The following is a 22,872-nucleotide window of genomic DNA, read 5'->3' as shown; positions in this document are numbered from 1 at the left end:
GAAACAGAAAAGATACCAGGCAAAAATGTCTGCGTACTGACTATCCTCAAGCAGAACTTCTATCAAGTAGAAGTGGCATTTTCAAAACACTTCTTCAAGAAATGATACATTTTTAACAGAGGTTCTGAAAGGAGAAAAAAAGAGTACAAAAACTTACCCTCGTATGTTTACAAACAAGTCCTCTGCAGCTTTGTGAATATGGAATACTTCATCTCGAAACAGAGCCAAGCAAGAGCTGCTTTGAAGTGCAAGTTTCCAAAGGTTCAAAGCTGTAGCATCACTGTTTAGGATTCCATGGCACAAAATAAATCCAACTTCAAGAGTTCACATTGATGTATGTCACAAACCAGATGCACAGAGACAGTAGGAGAACAGTAAGATTATTATGCACAGTTCAAATATTTCATTGATACACTTTTTAGTGGATAATACAGTTTAATATACAAAAAAAACAGCCCGCACCATTCTAGTAGAGATATTTTTGTAATATTTTTGTAACATTAAATTACTTCATGCCGATACTACTCAGCTGTTTTCATCAGAATTACTAAAACCTTCACTTTTAGTCAAAGCCTGGAATGACAAAATACATTCCATCATATGCTGAATTAACTTTGCTGCATGTAGTAGTACGATATGTACAAGCAAGATTAATCCAGTTATATCACCACGAGCTGTTTCAGAATCTTTTACTCACAAATGATCCATTTTTCCATTGCATCCAGAGAGAGGTATTCACACGGCATCTGTTGAAAAAAAAAAACCACACAGTAATTTGTAGCCAGCCAATTATGTAAAAGACAACGTATTTCATAAGTACTTTTTAGAAAAAGGGACAAAGAAAGCCTTAAATGCTGACAAATCATGGAAGACTGCTTCTGATAACTAATGTTTCATCCCTCTAGAAACTGAGGCTCTGAACATTAAATGAGCTTCCACACGCTCCCAATACCTTGAACAAAACAGTGAACAAATTTTAACAAGTGTTTAGCTTCAAACATTGCATTTAAGAATACTGAAGAACTAAAGGCTTTTGATGTATACTCATCACAACCTGACAGCTGTTAACGCCTTTTTTTTTTTCCAGAAAAATGACCACTCATAGTACAATGAAGGGAGCAAATTGTAGAATTGTCTAGGTTGGAAGGAACCTTTAAGATCATCTAGTCCAACTATCAATATCCAAATAGTAAACATTTTAAAGGAAATATCAGTTCTGATTTCCGGTCTGTTGGCCCACAAACATCTAAGACAGGACACAGGATTCCCTCTTTCCACACTGCAGAAGTCAACATTGCTTGTCTTCATCTCTTGATTAGCAAATACTGAAAACAAAGGCCTGAGCTAACTAACAGAAGTTTTAATTAGCATGAGACAACTTTTCCCATGCACTGAAGTATTCAGCTCTCCTAACTAACCTATTTACTTTGATTAAAAGCCACATAAATGTAATAAAATAGAATCCAAAACATTCCTGCATTATTTTAGATAAAACCTTGCCTAACTTTGTCATATAATGCAAATTAAAAGGCCATACTGTGTCAGACTGTGCAGGATTCAGCATGGTACTGGGGGCACTGATGAGGCTCAGTAGTTGTGCGTTTCTCCACTGGTCAGCTGAGAGGTTTCTTCGAGGATAGACCATCTGGAGTGAAATCAGAGCATCTGAAAGGGACTAAAAAGGAGACCAATGATTAGTTTGAAGATGTCCTCAAGGCTCAGTCTTGAATACATATCCAAGTTCTTTACTTCATGTTGTGAACTGTGTATTGACACTGCCATACTCCAAGCACGAGACACTAAGTACTATTTTGTCAGTAGTGCTGTTTCTTCCACATTCTTACTAACAATAACCAAAACATTTTACTGACCTAGTTCTGAAATTAAACTTGAGGTTAAAATCCAGTGCATCTAGTTTATTTCATAAAAGACTATTCCAGACTAAAAGAAGGATGAAGAGAAGCAGGCGGTTCTAGTATTTTTAATTATTTTTTAATTAAGAGTTCTAAAACTGAGTCCAGAATTAGAGGACATGAAAAAAAAAACACAATAAGGGACAACAAATCTGTCATGTACAATTGAAAGTTGTTCCTTATTTATTCAAGCACCCCAATTACTGTGTTATTCCCTTCTCTGCCACTTCATTTAGTGTGTCCTTTTCTCTTCACTAGCAAATTACAATTATTTTGAACAGATACTGTCTTCAGGAGCATCTTCACAGCAGATTAAGCTTATCTAAGTGCTGTTCCACACCTTCTCCCTGCCTTTTGCATCAATACTGGTGTTTGTATGAGTCCTCAGGGAGCCAGGTCTAAGCATTATGCCAGCAAAGAGGGTCACTTGGCTGGGGGGGGGAGGAAGGGGCTGGGGAGTCATCTACTGAAACTAATTTAAAGGACTAAACAACTGTCAGGTTTACTGCAAAGCAGTGAGATGACGGAAAGAGTGTGCAGTTCCATGAGAGTGTAACCTAAGTATCTGTTTCTATAGGATGGTGCCTGAAGGGATCCCTGACCCCAATTTATGCCTCTACCACAGAACAAGCTAAAGACCAAAATCAGACTGAAAAATGGCTTTACAAAACATTTCGAGGAAAAGGACTGGTCCGCTATTAAGTATGAAGCCATAAGCAAAAATAATACTGAAAAGTGAAGCATCTTGGCTAAAATGTGTACAAGAAAAGATTAATTGGGAATAAGAACCTTGCTAATTAAGTCTTAACAAGATAGGAATTGTGAGGAACAAAGCATAACAAAAATAAGATTACAGATTATTTAGACAAATGAGAAGTATTCAAAAGTATTTAACTTCAGATCATTTTGAGAAGTATCTGAAAGTCTCTGAACTTCTACTGACTATGTTCAAAAGTTTACAGAAATTAAGAAAAATCTCAAGGGAATTAGAGAAGGAAAACACACCTAGTACCTAGAATTCAAAATGGGGGATGAAAACTAAATACAAAACCTAAAAACATCAGGCAATATCTTAATATTTAACTTAAACTCCTGCCAAAGATTCCAAAATAAGTTGTTAAGCAATCAATTGGCAAGCACGTAGAAACTAACACCTTTATAAAGAACAGTCAGTAGCAATCAAATATAGTTTCCTTTGACAGGGGAGCAAGCCTAGTGGGCAAACTGGAATTGATAAACAGGATATATATTGACTTTGGTGAGGATTCTGTCGCTTCCAAGGTATTTACATACAAAAATACAGTCTAGGTAAATCAGCACAGAACTGCAGCACAACCAGCTGGGTAAGAATAAAAGCTTAAAAACACTTCTACAGAACAGGCTAAAGGAATTGGGTGAATTTAACATCGCAAAGTCAATCGAGCAGGGTACACAATATCAGCTTTTGAGTATAGGAGATATAATTAAAGAGGCAGTGGTCTCCAGTGCCCCCAGTTTAAGGATAACCCAAAGCAAAACCCCTTAGGTTACAAGTAGAAAAACCCACATTCATCTAGGATGGTAAACCAGCAAAAAATTGGTTTCATAGAAACATCAGGAATCTCCTTATTTTCAAACCACAAAATAAAACACAGATGTAGCTATTCTCAGATGACCCACAACTGATTTTTAATCAATTTCTAATCCTTAGTGAACAAAATGGAACCTTACCAAGGGCTCTTCGCATTCCTGTATTTCTATAGGTTCTGCTATCCATTTTAAGTAAAATCTGTAAAAATTATACCTAGCCGTTTTTGACAAAACAAACTCTTGCATATTTACTTTATCTCTGCTTCTCTCAAGGAATTTCACTGAATTTCACTGAATTTCTAGAGTTGGAAGGGACCATAGAGATCATCTAGTCCAACTCCCCTGCTGAAGCAGGATTGCCCAGAGCTAGAGCATGTTACTCAGGACTGCATCCAGGCGGGTTTTGAAAATCTCCAAGGAAGGGGACTCCACAACCTCCCTGGGCAGCCTGTCAAGGAAGGCTACTATGTTCCTGTGAAAAGTAGTTACATACTTTACTGTGAGGTACAAACTCCTCCATCATTTTCTTTAAAGGGTTTTCATAATCCACGATCATCTGGCCAAGGCGTGGATATTCTCTGTCACTAAAAGCAACAACAAACAATACAGTCAGGTGCAATTGTTATTATTATCACTATTATTATTATTAAACACCCTTCCTACATAACAGATTTTTTACCTTGCTCCATGTGTCATTTCATGGGCATAGTTATACAATCCAATGATAGCCTTCCTTTCTTCAATTCGAGACAGCAATATCATCAGAGTTGTGTAGGTTATAATCAAATCCAGGTAGTTCTTTGTTAAATCGAAGTTTACAGTCTAGAGATAAAAACCAGTAAATTAACATTCTAAAACTTTCAGAAACAAGTACAAAACTTTTTTTTTTTTTCAATTTTCAGCATTTTTAAGATAAAATGAACTGTCTTGATCCAAGTTTTTGTTCTGGCCGCATACAGACTTCATATCATCTTAATTGATTCACTCAAACCCCCAGAACTGTGTATTCATTAAAGCAAGCATGCAAATAAATCCTTCCAGGCTCAAGTGTCACAGGTTAGCTGACAGACAGGAAAACTTCCCTTGGATGTTACTAAGCAGCCAGCAAGTGCTTTGGCCTGTGAATTGTACTTTTATTTAATAAGACTCTGTAATGTCCAGAACTCTCCCATATCCCACTGACCTAGTAAGATCATTCCATAGGGTACAGACCTGCTCCTCTTAGTATGAAACTAAGTCAGCCAAAACTTAGAATAATGACTTAATCTAGCAAGGTGACATCATGAACATTAGAAAAGAAAGCTGAAACAAAAAAGAAGAGGTGGTTGAGGTTTTGGGTTGGGGTTTTTAGGTGTTTGGTGTTTTTGTTGTGGGTTTTTTTTTTGTGCTTGTTTGGTTTTGGTTTTAAACAGAACCCTTTTAGCTGCTTTTGTACTTGCTTCAGCCAACACCAGAATTTACCTCCTCACATCTCTCTTATGTGGACAGCAGTAATATTCCTGTTTTCTAAGTCTACATGACTTAAGTATGTAGGTGACAGTAAACCTCTAAGAATAAACTTGCAGATACAATAAAGCAAGAAACACAGAAAGATGTATATGTCTGGTAACAGACAAAGCTGTTACCGTTGTCGACAAGTAGCCTGTTTAAAATTGTCTACCTTCTTATTTCAGGTTATTTAAAAGTGAGAGATCTGAAGATTACAGTGTTTTTCTCTTGCATTTATAACTAGAGACGTCACATTTCTTGAGCTAACATCAACATGTCCTTCTAATTGCCTACATAGGACTCCAATTAAAAACATTTTAAAGTAGTATTTGAAAGTTTAATCCCAGAAACTTACAATATCAAAGAAGACTTGGCAAACATCAATAGTGTTCAGCAGCTCACAAACATGGTCCTTGGGGGAAAAAAAGAAGAGTTTAGTTTTAAAAAAAATAAGTAAATTACTTCACTATGCTTAGTGATGGAGACTAATTTTTTTTTTTTTTTTTTTTAAAAACAGAGCTACCAGCTCATCTATTTCATTATATAGTGCTATTTCATAAATAGAAAGACAGAAACCAGGTGTCACAGCATATTTGCAATACCTTACCTTAAATTCCATAACATCAACAAAAGTGAAGTAGTATAATGCCAGGTTCTTCAGAATCTCCGATTTTTCTTTCTGGAGCTGAGCAAGCTGTTGCTAAAAGAGAAACATAAAAATGCACACTGTTCTTAGAAGATCCAAAACACCTGTGAAGCGCAGAGCAACCACCAGGCCACGCAAAGAAGCCTTAACATGGTTTTCTAAGACTGAGGTTCTGTGTGTCTCAAATACACACAGTTCTCAGAACAGATCATTTTAACAGCTGCCAACTCTACTTCGAAGATAAAAGTCAAATTAGTACACATTAGTACCGAAGTCATATTGTTTAGCTCAGCTAGAGATGAAAATGGGTAGTTAAGAAAACAGTGTTATCATATGTATAATTAGCAAAAGCAGAACAGTACGGGAGCACAAATCAGTATGACAAAAAAACAATGACGTTACTTGAGGTGGGAGAAAAGAAGGTGGCAGGTTACAAACTTTACTACGGAAAAACAGTATGCTTTTAAATTCTGAACTTACCAAAAAGAATATCCAGGCAAAGCCACGTTAAGCATGCAAAATAAAATGTAGATACAAACATAAAATACAGTAACGGTTCTTTGACCAGTTCCATATAAACACAATAATACATTCAAACAAAAGCAACAAAATAAAGAAACAAAAAAGAAGCAAAACACTAGCATTAGACACTGGTGGATAAAATGGAAGAGGCAAATGTGAATACAAAGGCATATAACAGTTCACGTTTGGTTTTACTTTTTTTTTAAACAGACAATGAGATATCATTTAATTTCCATGCTTTTCAAACTTTTCTAGAGGAACCAGACAGATCACTTAAACAATTACAATTAAGATCACAAAAAAACCCCCCATGTCTTTTAGGGAACAGCCATTCTGTTTATCTATGTATTACAGTCCCACAGCACCGCAAGAATTCAATTACTTAACTTGCAATATCCATCTAATAATTAAGTCTCACTCGTAATGTATGAATTGAAATGAGTCAAAGCAGTCCTAATAATATAAAAAATTGCCCTCCAAAAAGCTGCAAGATTTTAAATTAAAGACTGATTAAATTAAATAGAATTTTCTTCTCTGCAAAAGCAATCAATAACAATGAATTAATAAATTGTTTCAAATTGGTTAGCTTATTTGCATATAATAGGTTAGAACTGAACATGCTTCCTCATCTCCCTCCCTTTATAAAGCTGTGCTCTGTGTTCTATGGAAGGCACTAAAATTCCTCTAAACTCAAAAAACAGACTGCATGGACCCCTAACTGGACCACTATATCATATGTAAGATAATTTTTGCTTCTTTCCTCTCAATGTTGAGAGGTGGTTATGATCTTTTAGAAGCCTTGAGCCATAAGATTTCCATTATAGCCCAGAAAGACAGACATATACAGAATTATGAGCAAACTGGAACAGCTATATTATAAAATATTGCTGTCCACTCTTAAACCAGGGCAAAGGATTTAACTTTGAAGGTTGACTTTGAATGCTTGCCCTATATAATATTTAAGTTTCTTTCACATAGTCATCAGGTCAGATTTAAATGAAAAAAATGGGTGCAAGTACATGTGTTTATCCTTCTTCGTGTGTGTAACATCTCCTGATAATCTCACATGCTAGGAAATGGGTTATTTCCATTTAAACTGCTGCTGCACAAAATCCGTTTTCAAATGTAGGTCCTACGAAATGTGTTTTGATCCTCGGTATGATTTTGCTACTCCCTTTCCCAGTGCACACCTTGAAGTTTAACCGCCTTAAGGAAGCATCCAGCATCATGATATGCAGAGTCAGGAGCTCCTGCAGGTCTGCACAGCTCTGGCAACCCTTCGGGCCAACTTGCAGCTATCCTTGGGATTTCTCCAGGAGAAAGTGAGCTTTGTACTTTTGGGGCTGCTTCGTCAGTCAACAGTTGTCACACGATGAACATTCATCACCTAAGATGCTTGGTTTCAACCTCCGTCTTGACCCTGTCGTTTCAACTACTTATTGCAAGTGGTTTGTTTTTAAAACACCCAGCAGAAACTGGGTTTGTTTCTGTGAAACTAACACAAGCGTGAATTGCATGAATTTGAGGAGCTGCTTCACGGTTTTTCAGGAACAGACCACACGCTCTCATTCAGAAATAGGAATAATTCCGGTGCAGAAAGACGACAAAACCAAAACTCCTGTTACAATTGCATATATGCTTCACCAATTTTTTCCTACTGCAATACTAGCTCTCACTAAATGAGGTGTGATGCTAAGGGAGACTATCAAGATTATCTACAGATTGTTGTACACTACAGCTACATCTGGTGTAACAAAGAGCAACTTCTGGAGGACGCTACACATTTGGGCCACAATACATGAAGTGGGGAGATATGGCAAAAAAAAAAAAAAAAAAAGGGAGACCGTGCTGGGAACTTAGCCTGCAAAATAAATAATCTTTTTTTTTCAGAAATTCTATGAAGCTGTACATTAAATAAAATAATATAGGGAGGTATTAATATTACACTCACGCCAGAGCTAAGGAATCACTGCTGTGCACTGTGAACTAGTTACCTGCATTCCCAGAAATATTTACACTTAAACGATGCTAAAACTTTCATACAGAGTTCAGGTGATCTGTCTTGAGAGTGTAAACAAACTTTTACTTAAAACATTAGTATGAAAGTAAAACAATGTATCAACTGTAATCACTGCTCTGGTGCAAACATTCATGCAGCACATCCCGGATCAGAGATGTTTAGAAGTACAGCTTACAGCATGTAGGGTCTTGGATGTTTGTTTGCATTTTTATCACTCAGGAATGTGGGTGTAGCTCTTTCCACACCCACTACAACAAAACTTTCCATTACTAATTTCCTAACAGCTGTTAAGAAATAGCTGGTGCTATACTGCTTTTGGTTTGAGGCTTTTTTCCTCAGCTTGCAATTCCATTTATCAGCAAACATCTCCGTTTCCAATATTCAACAACTGTTTTAAAATAGGGTAACTGAAGAAATAACTCTTAAAACATTACTAGCATCAAAAGATTATAGCTAACCATGCCTTGTTGATTGGTTAGATCTAGGTGTTTTATTTATTCTTAAAGAATGTGAAGTAGAAATTGCATGAACAAGGACTACAGTATTTTTGTTGAACAAGCTAATTAGATTTAAGCATAATATAACAGGGTCAAAAAAAATTGACGCTGGCATGTTAACAATGTGAATAAACACAAATCTAATATGAAGGCACAGAAAAAACACGAGACAACTAGAAAATGTTGTTAGGAGAGTTACGTATGGAAAACAGAGGATAACTTTATTTCTAGAACTACTTTATCATATTTATTTGACTGCTGGCAGTAGTATGTGAATAAACGTCTTCATGATCCATGAATAGACGCTAAGTAGGGGAATTATCTCCTCCTTATATTAATGGGACTTTTTTCCTGCAAGTATGATCATTAAACACTTCAATTTGTTTTCAACAAACTGACACTATAGGTATTATAATGTCCTCAGAGAAAACACCATCGACTTCATCTTACCAGCTGGAATATAAACCCCAAAAGCAGTATTAGAAATTATGGCTGTTAAAATTCTGGGGAGAGGCGTAAATAATCACTGTTAGCATTCTTACTGTCATTTATTATACTAACTATGCCTGCCACCTGTAGAGTCTTTAGATGAAGATTTTAAAAATTCAACTCATGCAAACAAAGTTCTGTGTCTACAAGAATGGAAGGGAGAGAGAGAAGCATCTAATCAAATGAAGAAAATGAATTTTAAATTCTGTAAACTAACTCTAGAATGATGGATGTGTCCTTGGTTTTGTTATTTCCAAATAAAAGCAGCCTCTGCAGTGACATGCTGCATCTAAAAAGATGTAACAGAACATTTAATGTGTTTACTAACCAATGTTTCTACTGCAAGATCTATTTTTGGTTTGTTTTCAAGTTTCCAGCACTAAATTAACTCTTTTGAAAAGGAAATAGCCACCCGTAACCCTCCACAACTGTGACTGTCCCCGGAGTTGACCATATTATTAATAATGGCTGATCTACCTGTCAGTCATAAGGAACAGTTTCCCCATTCTCTCACTTTCTTTTATATAAATTCATACACTAACTCCTACATTAAGCTCATTGCATACTATTGTGTCATACAAGCTTTGGCCACAGGTCTGGACATCTTCAGGGCAACGATTTACAAAATAAGCCTATTGCTATTCTGTAGATAAAAATGTTGTGGACATATCTTTAGGTGCCTGCATACTTACATTTATGTCATGAAATCACCAATAAACTATTAATTTAAAATGCATGAAAACTAATTTTGGAATGCCATCCCAATAACACTGTTTAACTAAAATACTGTATAATGAGGTTCTCTATATAATACTATTATATTAATAATATAAATGAGGTTTTTTGGCTTGTTTTATAATGGCCAAGCTCTTCAATTGTCAATCAAATCAGAAAAGGATTTCAGTTTTAATGGATGAAGAAAACAGGTTGAGTATGACAAACATTCACTCCTCTGCAGTTATTGCATACGCTATTAAGCAACAAAAGCAAGAACATGACTAGCTTGGTTTACCTTGCAAGTGACTCATATGGACTGATTTACTTACAGCAGTGTACTACAATAATTAATTACAGATAATGATAAATATTAAATTGTTTTTGGATGCTAATCCATCTCAGCCTCACACACAATCAAAGGTTAAGCCATGAATATAAACATCTCTGCTGACAGCATTTACAGTTTTGAAAAAAATTTAAGTTACATTATGACAGTTCAGTTTGGTGAAACATTTTAAAGAGATTTCAAGATTTCACATTACCTTTTGGAATCACTATGAAAAAAATGCTCACTTCCAAATTACTGTTAGGCTGAAAAATTTTACATACTACTTTCTGACTATATTATATCATAAGTCATTTTAAGCTGTGAAGTCAGTCTTACACAGGCAACAACTGAAAGACATCAGATATGGTACTGTGTACAAAATTAAACCAGTAGATAGGGTTTTAGCAGAGCACCTTGAATTCTGAATGATTTTTCATAAAAACATAGATTAAAAAAAAAGTAATTGTTGCAGGTATTTTGCAGTATATTCTGAAATAAATTTAGTATATGCTAATTCTCAAGCGTAAGGAATCTCAACTGCTTGTACAAAGCTGAACAGAGATCAGTTATCAGCTGGCTTGACTCACAGAGAGGGATTCTCCTGTAAATGGAACTACTGCCCTGGTGAGTTTTGGAAAACCCAATCTCACGAGTCTCTAAGTTCTTTGGGCAGTGGTGAGTGGAGTTGAACAGGCAGCCGTGCAAGGAAAGCACAGCATCCTCGTACCTGGAAAAGATTTTAGTCTTCATGGCCAGGAACCCAGATAGTTTTGTGGTGAAATATATGAAGTTGGGCTTTTACTGCTTAATTAAGCAATAAGGTGTCTGAAAAATCAAGTCTCCCAGACAAGAGAATGAGAACTCCAGAAAGCTGGGGGAAAGTATTTTAAAAACTTGTGGATTTAAGTTAAAGTTAATCTTAAGAAATCCACTGTCATAGGTGTTAATTACCTTATCATTTCATCAGAAGTTTTTTAGATAAAAAGAATTACCAACATATGAGGCAGCACCACTGAGACCCCCATTTTTCCTCAGAAGAGAATTTATAAATTATCTTCACTAGCACTGTGTAAATTACAATACCAAAAGCTTCATTAGAAACAATCAAACAAACAAATGAGGTTTTCCTTTTGGCACGGTACCCCTTGCAGGGGCTGAAAGGAGCACTTCAAAAAGCAAACAATTATTTGCATTTAGTGAAGTGTTTTGAAAAAGACTAATTATTGCAAGTGCCTATCGCAAATTAAAAATGACAACTGGCTATGAAGTGCACATTTCAGTAATTTCATTATGGAAGAAATCAATTAATAAAAGCATGCATTAATGTCTTCTAATAAGCTTCGGCCAAGGAGGTCCAGCCACGCTGTGCCCACAACGCCCCTCCTAAATCAAGCTAATTTGCTATGCAACCAGCTGGCTAGGCAGTTAAACTGTGAAAGACACAGTAAGCAGACCAAACATGCACACTAGGACCTAAAAGAAAAAAGTCAGCAAACCCATAAAGTAAATAAAACGTAAAGTGAACTAAGTCATAGCTATAGATCCTAAACCAGGCAGGCTGGAAATGCTTGTACTCTACTCTCGTATCATCTTATTTCCAATCCCTGCTGACATAATACAGTAGAAAATCATTACAATTAAATCAGGGAAATAACTCCCCAAAATACTATCTCCTAAGAAACTGAGTATGTAGTCAATACAAAACACAGCGGAATTGGTATAAACAATACTGGGAAGATAGCTACTAAAAGATTAAGAATAGCAGTACATGGAAAAAAATGGACATTTCTCCCACTAACCATACGTTTACAAACTTCTGAGTAGCGTTTCACTGGTCTGCTAACCACTAAACAATGGCTAATCCTCAACTTTTCCAGGAGACGTTTTAAAATCCAGGAGGTTTTTCTACAAGGAAATTGCTGAGGAGCAGTCTTGAGTCAAAGACAAACATATGTTCCAGAAAGAAAGCAGACATTCTCACTGCTTCCCATATGTGATGTTTGGGAAAGCAGAACAGAGGCTTGCTCCGTCACACAGACACAAAGCTTTACCTGGGCAGGCAGCACATTTTTCACACCTCACCCACAATCTACAGAAAATGGTCTTTTCTCTCTGCATCTCCAGTTCCCCATCATCAAGTATTTTGTTCTGGTTTTACAATCTTAGCACTGACTGACTAAATTTTAGGTCCTAATACATTTTTTTTGGAGCTCGTATATTCTGTTTTGATTTCTCTGTGGCAAGAACTCTGCCTGAGCACTTTCGAAGAGGATGATGTTTAAAAATCCCTCAGAAAAATCAGGCTGCTTCTGCATCCCTTACTTTGGAACTTTTCTTGGGAAGCTGGGAAATTCAGTAAAAACACACATTACCCTGAGTCAATACTAACACAATCAGACCACTGGTCTTAAGAAGAACGATAATGTTGGAAATCTTTTTGGAAAGCTTCTCCAATTTAGAAGGCTTTTTCAAAGCAAAGTTTAAGCCAATTTAAAATAAATATAAATACTAAGGTTTCCTAAACACAGAAGACAGATTTATTTTTTTTTTTAACATACTTTCTTTTTCAAATAGGACTCTAAAAAGTTTGCTTCTCACCGTGTTAATCCTTCAGATTTTTTTTGTTTATGTACACTCCCTCCATTACAGGCATTTCATACAATTTTAAGCAATACTACGTTGCTGGCCAACATAATTAACAGTTTATTTAAGAGCTCAGTCTTCAAATTGCACATTTTCAAGGTTATATGGCTCATGATGGCAATTGGAGAAGAAAGGGGAAGTACAGGAGGTCAGAGGGAGTGCCCTCAGACAATGGGAGAGAGAGTTATGAGCTGATGAGGCCCAGAGTCACCTATAATTGATCCTTTGGAAGACAAACTACTCTAATTTATTTTTTAGCCTGGTCATCAAAGATTCATCAAGCACTTCACTTTTGCTTAAACTGCTCATAAACTTTCACTTTCGCTACCATATTGAAAAATCAGTGATTGCCAGGTATCACTCTAGTCTGAATCAGCGTGACTGAAGGAGGAACAAAACCAGGAGCTTTTTTTGGGGGGGGGGAAAAACCATGTAAAAGGTATCAATAGCAAACATAACAGAATCACTTGTTTCAAAAGATTAAAAATACAGGCTTTTCAAGATCAGGCACCCATCTGATTACAGCAGAGACTGCTCATACTCTTCAATAAAACGTGTTGTTTACCTCTGAAACACAAAACCTTCTGAATGATGACACCTGAGAAAATCTAGCAGCTAAAAGAATAGGTCAAAAAAATCCAAAAAGCAGTGCTTCTTTCACTGAATGCAGCCTCGTTTAGCATCATCAGCTACTGCCATGTCACTAGGTATTACTAGCTGTACAGATGCACAATGCTAAGCTATGGCAACCGCTGCAGTTGAACATACAACATCAAAAGAGCCTCCCTGAAAGGCTGTCCTGGAATCTCCACTGCAAGGAGGAAGCACAGATTATGCTTTCTCAACTATCTCCTCTGTGATAATCCTCCATAACATTTCATTAATTGATACATCCTCGTTCCAATAAGCTTCTTGCCCTTTTAAATCTCTGATCACTCACTTCCCCACTGAAGGGACTCACCAGTACACCCTCCCAATACATGGTGAGCTGGCTGATGGACAATATAAGGAAGGAGGCAAAGGAGAAGCAAGGAGGGGAACATCTTCCTGACCAGGAGCAGATAAGAATTATAAAAAAAAAAAAAAAAATATCTATCTTGCATCAAACTAGAATTTTCTCTGCACATGACATGGCTTTTGTCTCAGTAGGCATCTGTTTGGGTAAGGGTTTCTTTTGGGATATCCAAGAAAAAAATCTGTAAATAACTAAGCCAAGCAAACTACCTGTATATTGCTAGACCTGAAAACCCCTACCTTAAACTGTGCTCATACATAAGGAGGGTATGCTTTTAATAACTGTGCTTAATAAACACAGGCCTGGCTGCCTCATGGTGAATAAACACAAGACAGTGACAAAATATTATGAGTGTGTCCTATTTTAGAAACTGGGATTGTCAAAATATATCAATTTCGCTTTGATCTCTTTTCATAAACTTCACAGTATCAAATACTTAGATATCTGTCATTAGTTAAGCTCCAAATTCACAGTCAACAACGGGAATACATACAGAGCATAAAAGCAACTGCATTAAACAAATTCTACGTAAGTAATCTTTTACTTTTAATAGTAGATCTGCCACTGAAGTTTTGAGAATACAGAAGCATTTACCAAAGGTTTAAAGGGTTTACTTTTTTTACATAGATTTGATAAAGAATTTTCCATATCTAACACTACAAAATTCAACACAAAGAAGAGCAATATTAAGCAATATAAAACATCTGCAAGTTTTAAAGTGAATAAGCACATTATTACTGAAACTGTTGGCTCCATAAAGGAAAGGTTTTCCATCTTTTTGGTATAATTAGAGGCATTACACAGAAAACCTAGAAGGCACTATAAAAGAAACTAATTATTCCCACTGCTATTACTGCAACCATTCTGCAGAAACCTGAATGCTTAAAGCAAGCCTAAACCTCTCAAGCACACATGCAAGTAGTCACATGCAGGGAACATGCAAACCCAACACCTACCTCCACTTTCCACCTTTGGAAAGAAATATAAGCAGGTAAAAGAAAAATCTTTCCCTTGACTTTCAAATTGAGAGAGAAACAAGTGTACACCACCTGCCAAAATACCTACCTGTAAATCTAATAATCTTAATTATCTCTAAAAGACTACCAAGTCAATTTCAGCAGTACTGGATCACTGAGAAAGGTGAAAAAAAATTTCCTCTGCAATTGAATTCACTACATCTGAAGAGGAATCAGCTATATTTCTCTATTTATGTACTTCACAAGGCTTCTCCTTACATACTAAAGCTTTCTTTAAGCCCACAGAGACTGATTACATAAGCAACACACCTGTAAGGTATGACCCCTGTAAAGTACCAACACATTTTCCCACTTTGCAGCCAGGTGGGTTTTACTGATCTGCTGTTCAAGTCTCATCACAAATCAAGTTATGCAACTTCCATCTTCTGCAATCAGTCTGGTCACCAAGAATTTCTCCTATCAGGCATGATTTTTTTCAAGGATAATTTCCCATTTGCAATTCTTTGTAATGGAAGAGAAGACCGTAGGCAAAAAGAAAACCAGCAAGTGTCCTACCCTAACAAAACCAAACAGAATTAAAGAATAATATTCTCTCTTTGGAGGTAGCTCTTACTAAAGTATCATGTCAGATATTTGAATCAACAACCATATTCCAGCTGCAACTGTCACCATAAGATGCTTTATAAGAACACATAAAACCTCACAGATTTGAGCAGTAAGTGCTGAAAGTTATTGAGAAAAATACTTATATAGACATTTGGTTACTTACATTGTTGTTGCGTGTTTCTACTGCTGGAAACTTCCTGACTATGAATTTGACAGCAGATTCCAGGTTTTTGTCAATAAGATAGGATGGTTTGGCTTTGGGGTCACCGCATGCCTATAAAAAAATACAATAAAAAATGAAATAAAACTACAATCATCCATCTAAAGCTAAGTGATAGTTGCAAATCTGAAGACAAACTAGAAAGATTCTTTTTTTGTTTGTTTATTTTTAGTGAGCAGGTGATAAAATGAAAGGCAAAGTGCAGGGACTGTCACAGCTGAAATATGCAATGGGAAACAGTACAGAGATGCTCTTCTACTGAAAAAGATGCATGGAAATATCAAAGCAGTTAGTGCAGAACAGCAGTGAGGGAAAAAACTCAATCCTAAAAGGAGGAGAAAAAAAAAAGGTTTCCTTTTAATGCTATTCCTGGTTTGAGGTAGTGTTGTATGCATCTGGAGTTAATAAACTGTTAGAAAATTCAATCGTCTTCTGTGGAGGACAGTGCTGGGCACGTTAAATGATTAAACTATCCTTCGTGAAACCAAACTAAAAGCCCCACCACCAATCTGCATTTCATTTTTCTTTAAATTGTTAAGTGCAAGACAATTTTCCGTTCTACAATGAAACCACCAGTACTTGCCTGAAGTTTTCTATTTCCTTAGATTAAGAACTCAAGTTTTCTCATTTTCTTTACTCCTACAGTAGCATAGGCTGTGCTTTAAAAGCAGCAAATCAAGAAATGTCATTAAATTTTGCTTTCAACAGAAGTCGCAACTGAGAGTTAGGTCTCTTAAATGACTTAGGTAGACATACCAGAACAGCTTCTGTGGACAAAGCACCTACTTTTGCCAGCTACAGTGCATGCTGTCAGACACACTACTACTTCTCAACTACTCTGACTAGCAAGCCATGCTATACCATTTAGTTTGGAGAAACATACTAAAAAGCAGCGTTACTTACATGACAAAATTTGTGCTCAAACCGTATTTTCTCTCAAAATATTCATTTAGCTTTATAGTCCTCATAGGGATTTGCAAAGGAGCCTCGTGTCTCATGCAAAACTCAATTACATGCTAGGCGTTTCTACGCAACATAGTGAACTCAAATGACAGCTCATTTAAAAAAACTTTTCCACATTAATTTCTATGACTGAGTTGTGGACTGTAGAGACAGAAGTCATGGAGTATGAGACCGATTCTGAAAGCGGGCAAGCGGGCAAAGGGAAGGTGAAAAGCTTTGCAAACCTTCCAAACTTGTCCTTGCTGGGGAAGCAGTGTAATAAAAAGAGAGAAAAATTACATATAAACAAATTACTCTTAAATTCTAAAATACGTTACATTTAAGTGAACTAATACACTATTACCTACAACCATGAGAACATTATGATCATCTGTTACTATAGGCAGCATACTGGATGGTGATTATTCTAACACTCACAAACAACTTTACATCTACTTATTCCAATTTTACTATTGTGCAAAGTGTTGCTTATATGCTGAGATACGTAACTTCTACTAGTATTTCCAAACTAAGGTCAGGTAGGGAGAAAAAGAGGAGTTAACAAATATCACATGCAACTACAGGGGAAAAAAGGAGAGAAACTCAGTGAAGTTTTACATACCTGAAAAAGAAACGGTAGCCAAGAAAAAAAACAAAAGAGTCATTATTTTAAGTTTCTGAAACTCCTACCGGCAGTACATGACCAGCACGATGTATGCTAACATACTACTCTAATACCAAAACTCTCACATTTGCTGATTTTCCCCAAAAAAGTATTAAGTTTTATTAAAATGTCACATCTATAATGCTCCCACAGGAATTTATAAGGAAAATAAATTCAGCAACATCAACGTTATCAATTAGATATTAAATAGTTGCTTCGATATTCTTACAGCAGCAAACACCACGTGCCACAGTAGATCTATTCTGTACACAAAGTTTTTACACAATTTCAAAAGCAAAAATTATACTATAAATAGGCATCAAAAAAGTAAACAATGCACTTCAAATTTAACTAGATGCCATGGGTTTGTCAGAATCTCTTTCAGGTTATTTCAATTTTCTGTCCTTGTCACACATCGTATAGCTTTCTCTACTAAACGAAGGCTTACAAGCTAAGGAAACAGTTTAATGGACAACATATATTTGTGGCCTTTTAAAATCCAGCATGATAGCTTTTACGTAGGAGATAACTGCCACCATTGACTTCCTAATGTTTTCAGTCAGAATTGAAACATTACTTCCACATGCACTCCTCCTTTTTCCTAGCAATAGAAGTTTTTCCTCCTGTAAATCAGCTCTCCAAAGTGTTTACTAAAAGTTGTTCTACAGAAGCCCTTACGCACAGATCATTCACACGGAAACAGACGTATGAAAACACTAACATGCACATCCTCATGTGGCTTCAGGAACTCAATTCCCAGACATGATTAATATCATCACTGGCAATCCCCTCAATATATCTGAATATGCAGTACACAGCTTTGCTCCTTCCCCTTGTTTGTTTGCTACCATCACCCTTAAAGCAACTGCAATTCCTCCTGCTAATAAACTACATAAGAAGGATCCACAGACAAGAAAATTGCTGCAAGATACAAAAGGTTAAAAATAGCCTTTACATATATCAAAATTCCACCACCTAAAAAGCTGTAGAAGCCTACCTATAGGGACTGAATAGAAAGAGAACTGACACCACCAAATGAGTGGGTTGATGCCTTTTCCTTCCCTCTCCAATATTCCACAGCAGCTCAGCTCCTTTCTAAGAATTTATATTATTCAATTACCAACTGTTGCTGCATCAATACAGTTTTCATCCATACTGTTACCTGCATTCAGCATCACATGTAAAACCATCTACGTGACCTAAACATCTCCTAAAACAGCAAAAGACCTATGAAGCTCAAGCTCGCTACAGTTTACTCTAGAAAGAATAAAAGAATGAAGATACGAAGCCCAATCCTAGCGCTCTTGCACAAGTGTGGAAGTCTGATAAGGCACATAACCACAATTTTGGACTGTAGAAAGAACGAAGACACTGAAGGCAATGGTCTTAGAATATAGATAAGGAAGACAGCTTTTGCTTTTAATAGTTGTATTGGTCAATACAAAATCCCTTGTCAGTACTGTAATGGGCAGGAACATCATGGTACAACATACAAAGATCACTTTGCTACATACAGCTCTCCAGCATTCAAATAGAATTTTGAGAATTAGCCAAAACCATTCTCAATCAGCCTCAGACATCGCTTCCCCCACCCCCCTCAAGTGGGCTGCAATAACCTTTTTTCATTTCTTATTAAAAAAAAAAAAAAGCCAACCTACAACACAATGGCTACAGTTTTGAGGCATTAAAAAGAAATTCACGAAGTACAAATGTTCTTACTAGCACAGCATTCATGGAATACAGCTCTGAAGCTATGGGATTCCAGCTGCTTCAGCCCCGAAATATTATACTGAAAGAATCTCCCAGCAGTCATCTCTAAATTACTTTGCAAATTACTAAACAGCTGTCAAGCAGTTATGCTGAAAAAGATGATGCAAAGCTACCATTAGAGACTATTCTAAGTAATTTAAAGAAAAAAACCAACCAAAAACGACTCAGATGCTGGATTTCTATCAAGTTACACAGCATTTCTTCCCACAGCACTTCAGAATGGTACCCTGCTATGGTAAGCGAATGCATTTTCCTGATCTGATTCTATGCATCCAACTCTAACAAGAACCACATGACTTCTATAGCTAAGAGATGCATTATCTGGGGAAAAAAATCATTGCTATCATATCTGAAGTTTGATGGCTTGTGCACAAGACGGATCAGACTACATGTACTCTTTAGAGATCCTTCACTAAGCCATACATTTTGAATTAAAGCAGTGTTTTGCTAGCTACCCTAATAATCTAGATAACTACAATATTACACAAGACGGATCAGACTACATGTACTCTTTATAGATCCTTCACTAAACCATACATTTTGAATTAAAGCAGGGTTTTGCCTAATAATCTAGATAACTACAATATTATTATTATTCAAAATTCAGACTCTATTCTTCACTTGATACTAAGTTCTAGGAGAACTTGATCAGGTTCTCCTAGACTATTTTCCCTTGGAAAATGAAACAAACTACATAGCTTTCTTTCTAGGTTGTACTCATTCAGAAGCAATCAACAAGAAAATATCCAACAACAAAAACCTGCTTAAGGTCTACATTTAAAATAAGTGGCCTCTAAAGAAGAACACAGAATCCAGCACAACTGCCTTTGGTCCAGAGAACACCATCATTAAGATAAACAGCAAGGAGACCTTTTGTCCCAGTACAATTACAGCTATCACTGCAAAAATCAAAGCCTAACATTGAGGACAGATGATGTTGGAGAGAAAAAAAACAAAACACAAACATCCAGCAAGAAAATTACTACATATATCCAGCTGATGTGATATGAATAAAGGGACATTTATGTTTAGGTACAATCATTGGCAAAAGCCAGCGCCCTTTTATATCCTTCTTTTTGTTGCTAAGCCCAACCTATTCCAAATGATCAGCAGGACTGATTCCCAATAAAAGAGAAAAAGGGCCGTTTGAAACAGTCATTTCCTATCGTCACCCCCCAAAACCTCCTACATAAGAAGATGATAATAAAACAAGTCACACTTTGCAGCCATTTAACATGTTTTTTATTACTTCAAGAGATCTTGATTTATGGTTACTGAAGACTTGATATAAAACACTGCTGAGCACAGTTCCACTGGACTGTAACAACATATACTGAAATAGTCTCAGTCAACCAATCCTAACCTTCAAGTTTCATTTACAAATGAATCTGCACTAAAAACCTCTGTGAATTCAACCAGCAAACTGTTGGAATTTCTATGACAGCAAAAAATATGCCACCCCAAGTTAGTAACATTCATTAGTAAATGGAAATACACAAAGATTCGTTCTATTTAAAAAATGGAAAAAGCTCCTGTGTGTACCATTTACAGTTTACTACAGCACATTCTCCTCACACACAAAAAAGACCGGCACAGTAAAACTGTTCTTCCCTTGTAATAGCTGCTGGCATTAAAGATTTCACCCTAAATTGCTTCTGTAAGTTTTAATACCTGGGTTTTGGCCAAGCATCCTATAAATTATACTAAATAATACATGGCAAAGAAACATTCGAAGAGACGGGTTTATCATTAACACTAGATTTCTGTAGGACAAAGCGTATTATTTATTCTTTGTTTCTGTCATGCATTTAAAATAATGAGATTACCAACTGACAATCTCTTAACTTTGAAAAAGCAGAACTACCGGGAAGGAGAGAGAGAGATGAATAATCAATAAAGAGCTGCTTTGCATGGTGAAAACATAAGGAAACAGTTCATACTGCATTTGCCTTAACATCTCCGATGAAGCCTACCTCAACTCTCATGAGACCCCACCTCGAGTGCTGCATCCAGCTCTGGGGCTCCCAAAGTAAGCAGGACATGGGCCTGCTGGAACGAGTCAAGAGGAGGGTCATGAAGACGACCAGAGGGCTGGAGCACCTGGTCATCTTCATCTATGAAGACAAGCTGAGAGAGTTGGGATTGTTCATCCTGGAGAAGAGAAGGCTCCAGGGAGACCTTATAGTGGCCTTCCAGTACCTAAAGGGGGCCTACAGAAAAGATAGGGAGGGACTATTTACAAGGACATGTAGTGATAGGAAGAGGGGTAATGGCTTCAAACTGGAAGAGGGCAGATTTAGATTAGAATTTAGGAAGAAATTTTTTGCTATGAGGGTGGTGGGACACAGGAACAGGTTGCCCAGAGAAGTTCTGGATGCCCCATCCCTGGAGGGGTTCAAGGCCAGGCTTGGGGCTTTGAGCAACCTGCTGTAGTGGGAGGTGTCCCTGCCCATGGCAGGGGGGTTGAAACTCAATTATTTTTAACATTCCTTCCAACCTGAACCAGTCTATGATTCTATCCTACTTGTCCTATTCCAAAGCAGGATCAACTGTATCTATGTTGCACCTGGGAGACATTTGGAGATGTCTGCCAAATCTTCCCTTACAGGTCTCCAACAGGCTACATTCAAAAACATTCTCACAGTCTTTTCCAATACTTAATGATATTTTTCATTAGAAAGTTCTAAAATGTAAACGGAACTCTCTGCGCTCCATTTTAATCCATCATTTCTTGATGTCTGTGGCCAAAATGAATTCCACAAACCATTCCTCCTCTCTCCCCAGCAGTCCTAACCACTTAAAAACTTGTACCACTTATTAATTTATTTCAAAAACATCCTCCCATTTTCTTAATGGGTGAAATTTTCTTTCTTATTATTCTGCTCTGGGTTTTCTCCATTTTGTCCACATCTTTCTTGAAAAGTGTGTCAAGTCAGATACATTTCAGATGAGTCTCAATGCATGCCATGTAGCACAAGGATTACTTCCTCTGTCTTCAGACTATCTTGCTCACACATTTATAAAACCTCATGTCGTCCCTGATTTTTTTGCAGGGCAACTTAGCTGGCTAATGTTTGCCCTGGCACAGCCCTAACTTTTGCAGACTTTCATTCTGTCTTTTCATTTTTTTAAGTTTCACCAGGCACAAAATAACTTACAATCATACTTGCTCAGCCACCTCCAATTTTGCTGGACCATACCTACAATTTGTTAAGCTCAAACTGAATTCCCATTAGGTTCTTCATGATTTCCATAGCTTCTCCCAGTTTCCTATCACCCACTAATTTAACAGGCACACCGTAGTCATCATCTCGGTTGTTAACGAAGAGATTGACTGGAACCAGAGGTGAGACACACCCAAGGAGACCCTGCTGAACTGTGGTCTGACTGATTCCCATTCCCTAATTTGGTTACCCAGCTGCTTTCATCATTACAATTTCATTCAGACTGTACTTCCTCAGATTGTTTGTGAGAACAATTGGATGAAGTAACGTCAGCAGCCTTGCTAAGGTTAACATGTAAAGTATCTACTAAGTTGTCCATACTAGAGCGACCTGCCACCCCACCAACCAAAGAAATATGCTTGGTTTAACACTATCTGTACATTGATATATTAATATTATGCTCTTAGGTTTATAGCACCTGCTTAAGTAAGCACTTGGTTCTTCTCATCAAATACGGGGCAGATGAAATGCAAAGAAAAAAAATGAAGAGACATTTCACTGCCACAAAACTTTCCTTAAATGTGACTTATAAAGTAACATCTTAATAAAAGAAAGCAAGGCAATAGGAATGCCTCGTCTATTCTGAATCCAAAATGTCAACTGTTAAGACGTACCTGCATCT

General features: G+C 36.8%; 1 protein-coding gene across 1 annotated transcript in view; it reads right to left on the bottom strand.

The window, feature by feature from the left end:
• The window catches only part of NCKAP1 (NCK-associated protein 1), a 49,533-nt gene extending 32,672 nt beyond the window's left edge, over positions 1–16,861 (bottom strand). The window contains exons 1-9 of the mRNA XM_014959638.1: positions 16,838–16,861; positions 15,594–15,704; positions 5,578–5,670; positions 5,326–5,382; positions 4,162–4,304; positions 3,976–4,066; positions 1,538–1,675; positions 698–746; positions 158–314 (exon numbers count right to left, since the gene is read on the bottom strand). Coding sequence (XP_014815124.1) covers positions 158–314; positions 698–746; positions 1,538–1,675; positions 3,976–4,066; positions 4,162–4,304; positions 5,326–5,382; positions 5,578–5,589 — 647 coding nt within the window. The 5' untranslated portion in view covers positions 5,590–5,670; positions 15,594–15,704; positions 16,838–16,861. The remainder of the gene's footprint in view (positions 1–157; positions 315–697; positions 747–1,537; positions 1,676–3,975; positions 4,067–4,161; positions 4,305–5,325; positions 5,383–5,577; positions 5,671–15,593; positions 15,705–16,837) is intronic.
• Positions 16,862–22,872: the final 6,011 nt, after the last annotated feature.

The sequence above is a fragment of the Calidris pugnax genome, unplaced genomic scaffold, assembly GCF_001431845.1.
Source record: "Calidris pugnax isolate Ruff unplaced genomic scaffold, ASM143184v1 scaffold448, whole genome shotgun sequence".
NCBI classification, from domain to species: Eukaryota; Metazoa; Chordata; class Aves; order Charadriiformes; family Scolopacidae; genus Calidris; species Calidris pugnax.
This window is presented reverse-complemented; position numbering and strand designations above follow the sequence as displayed.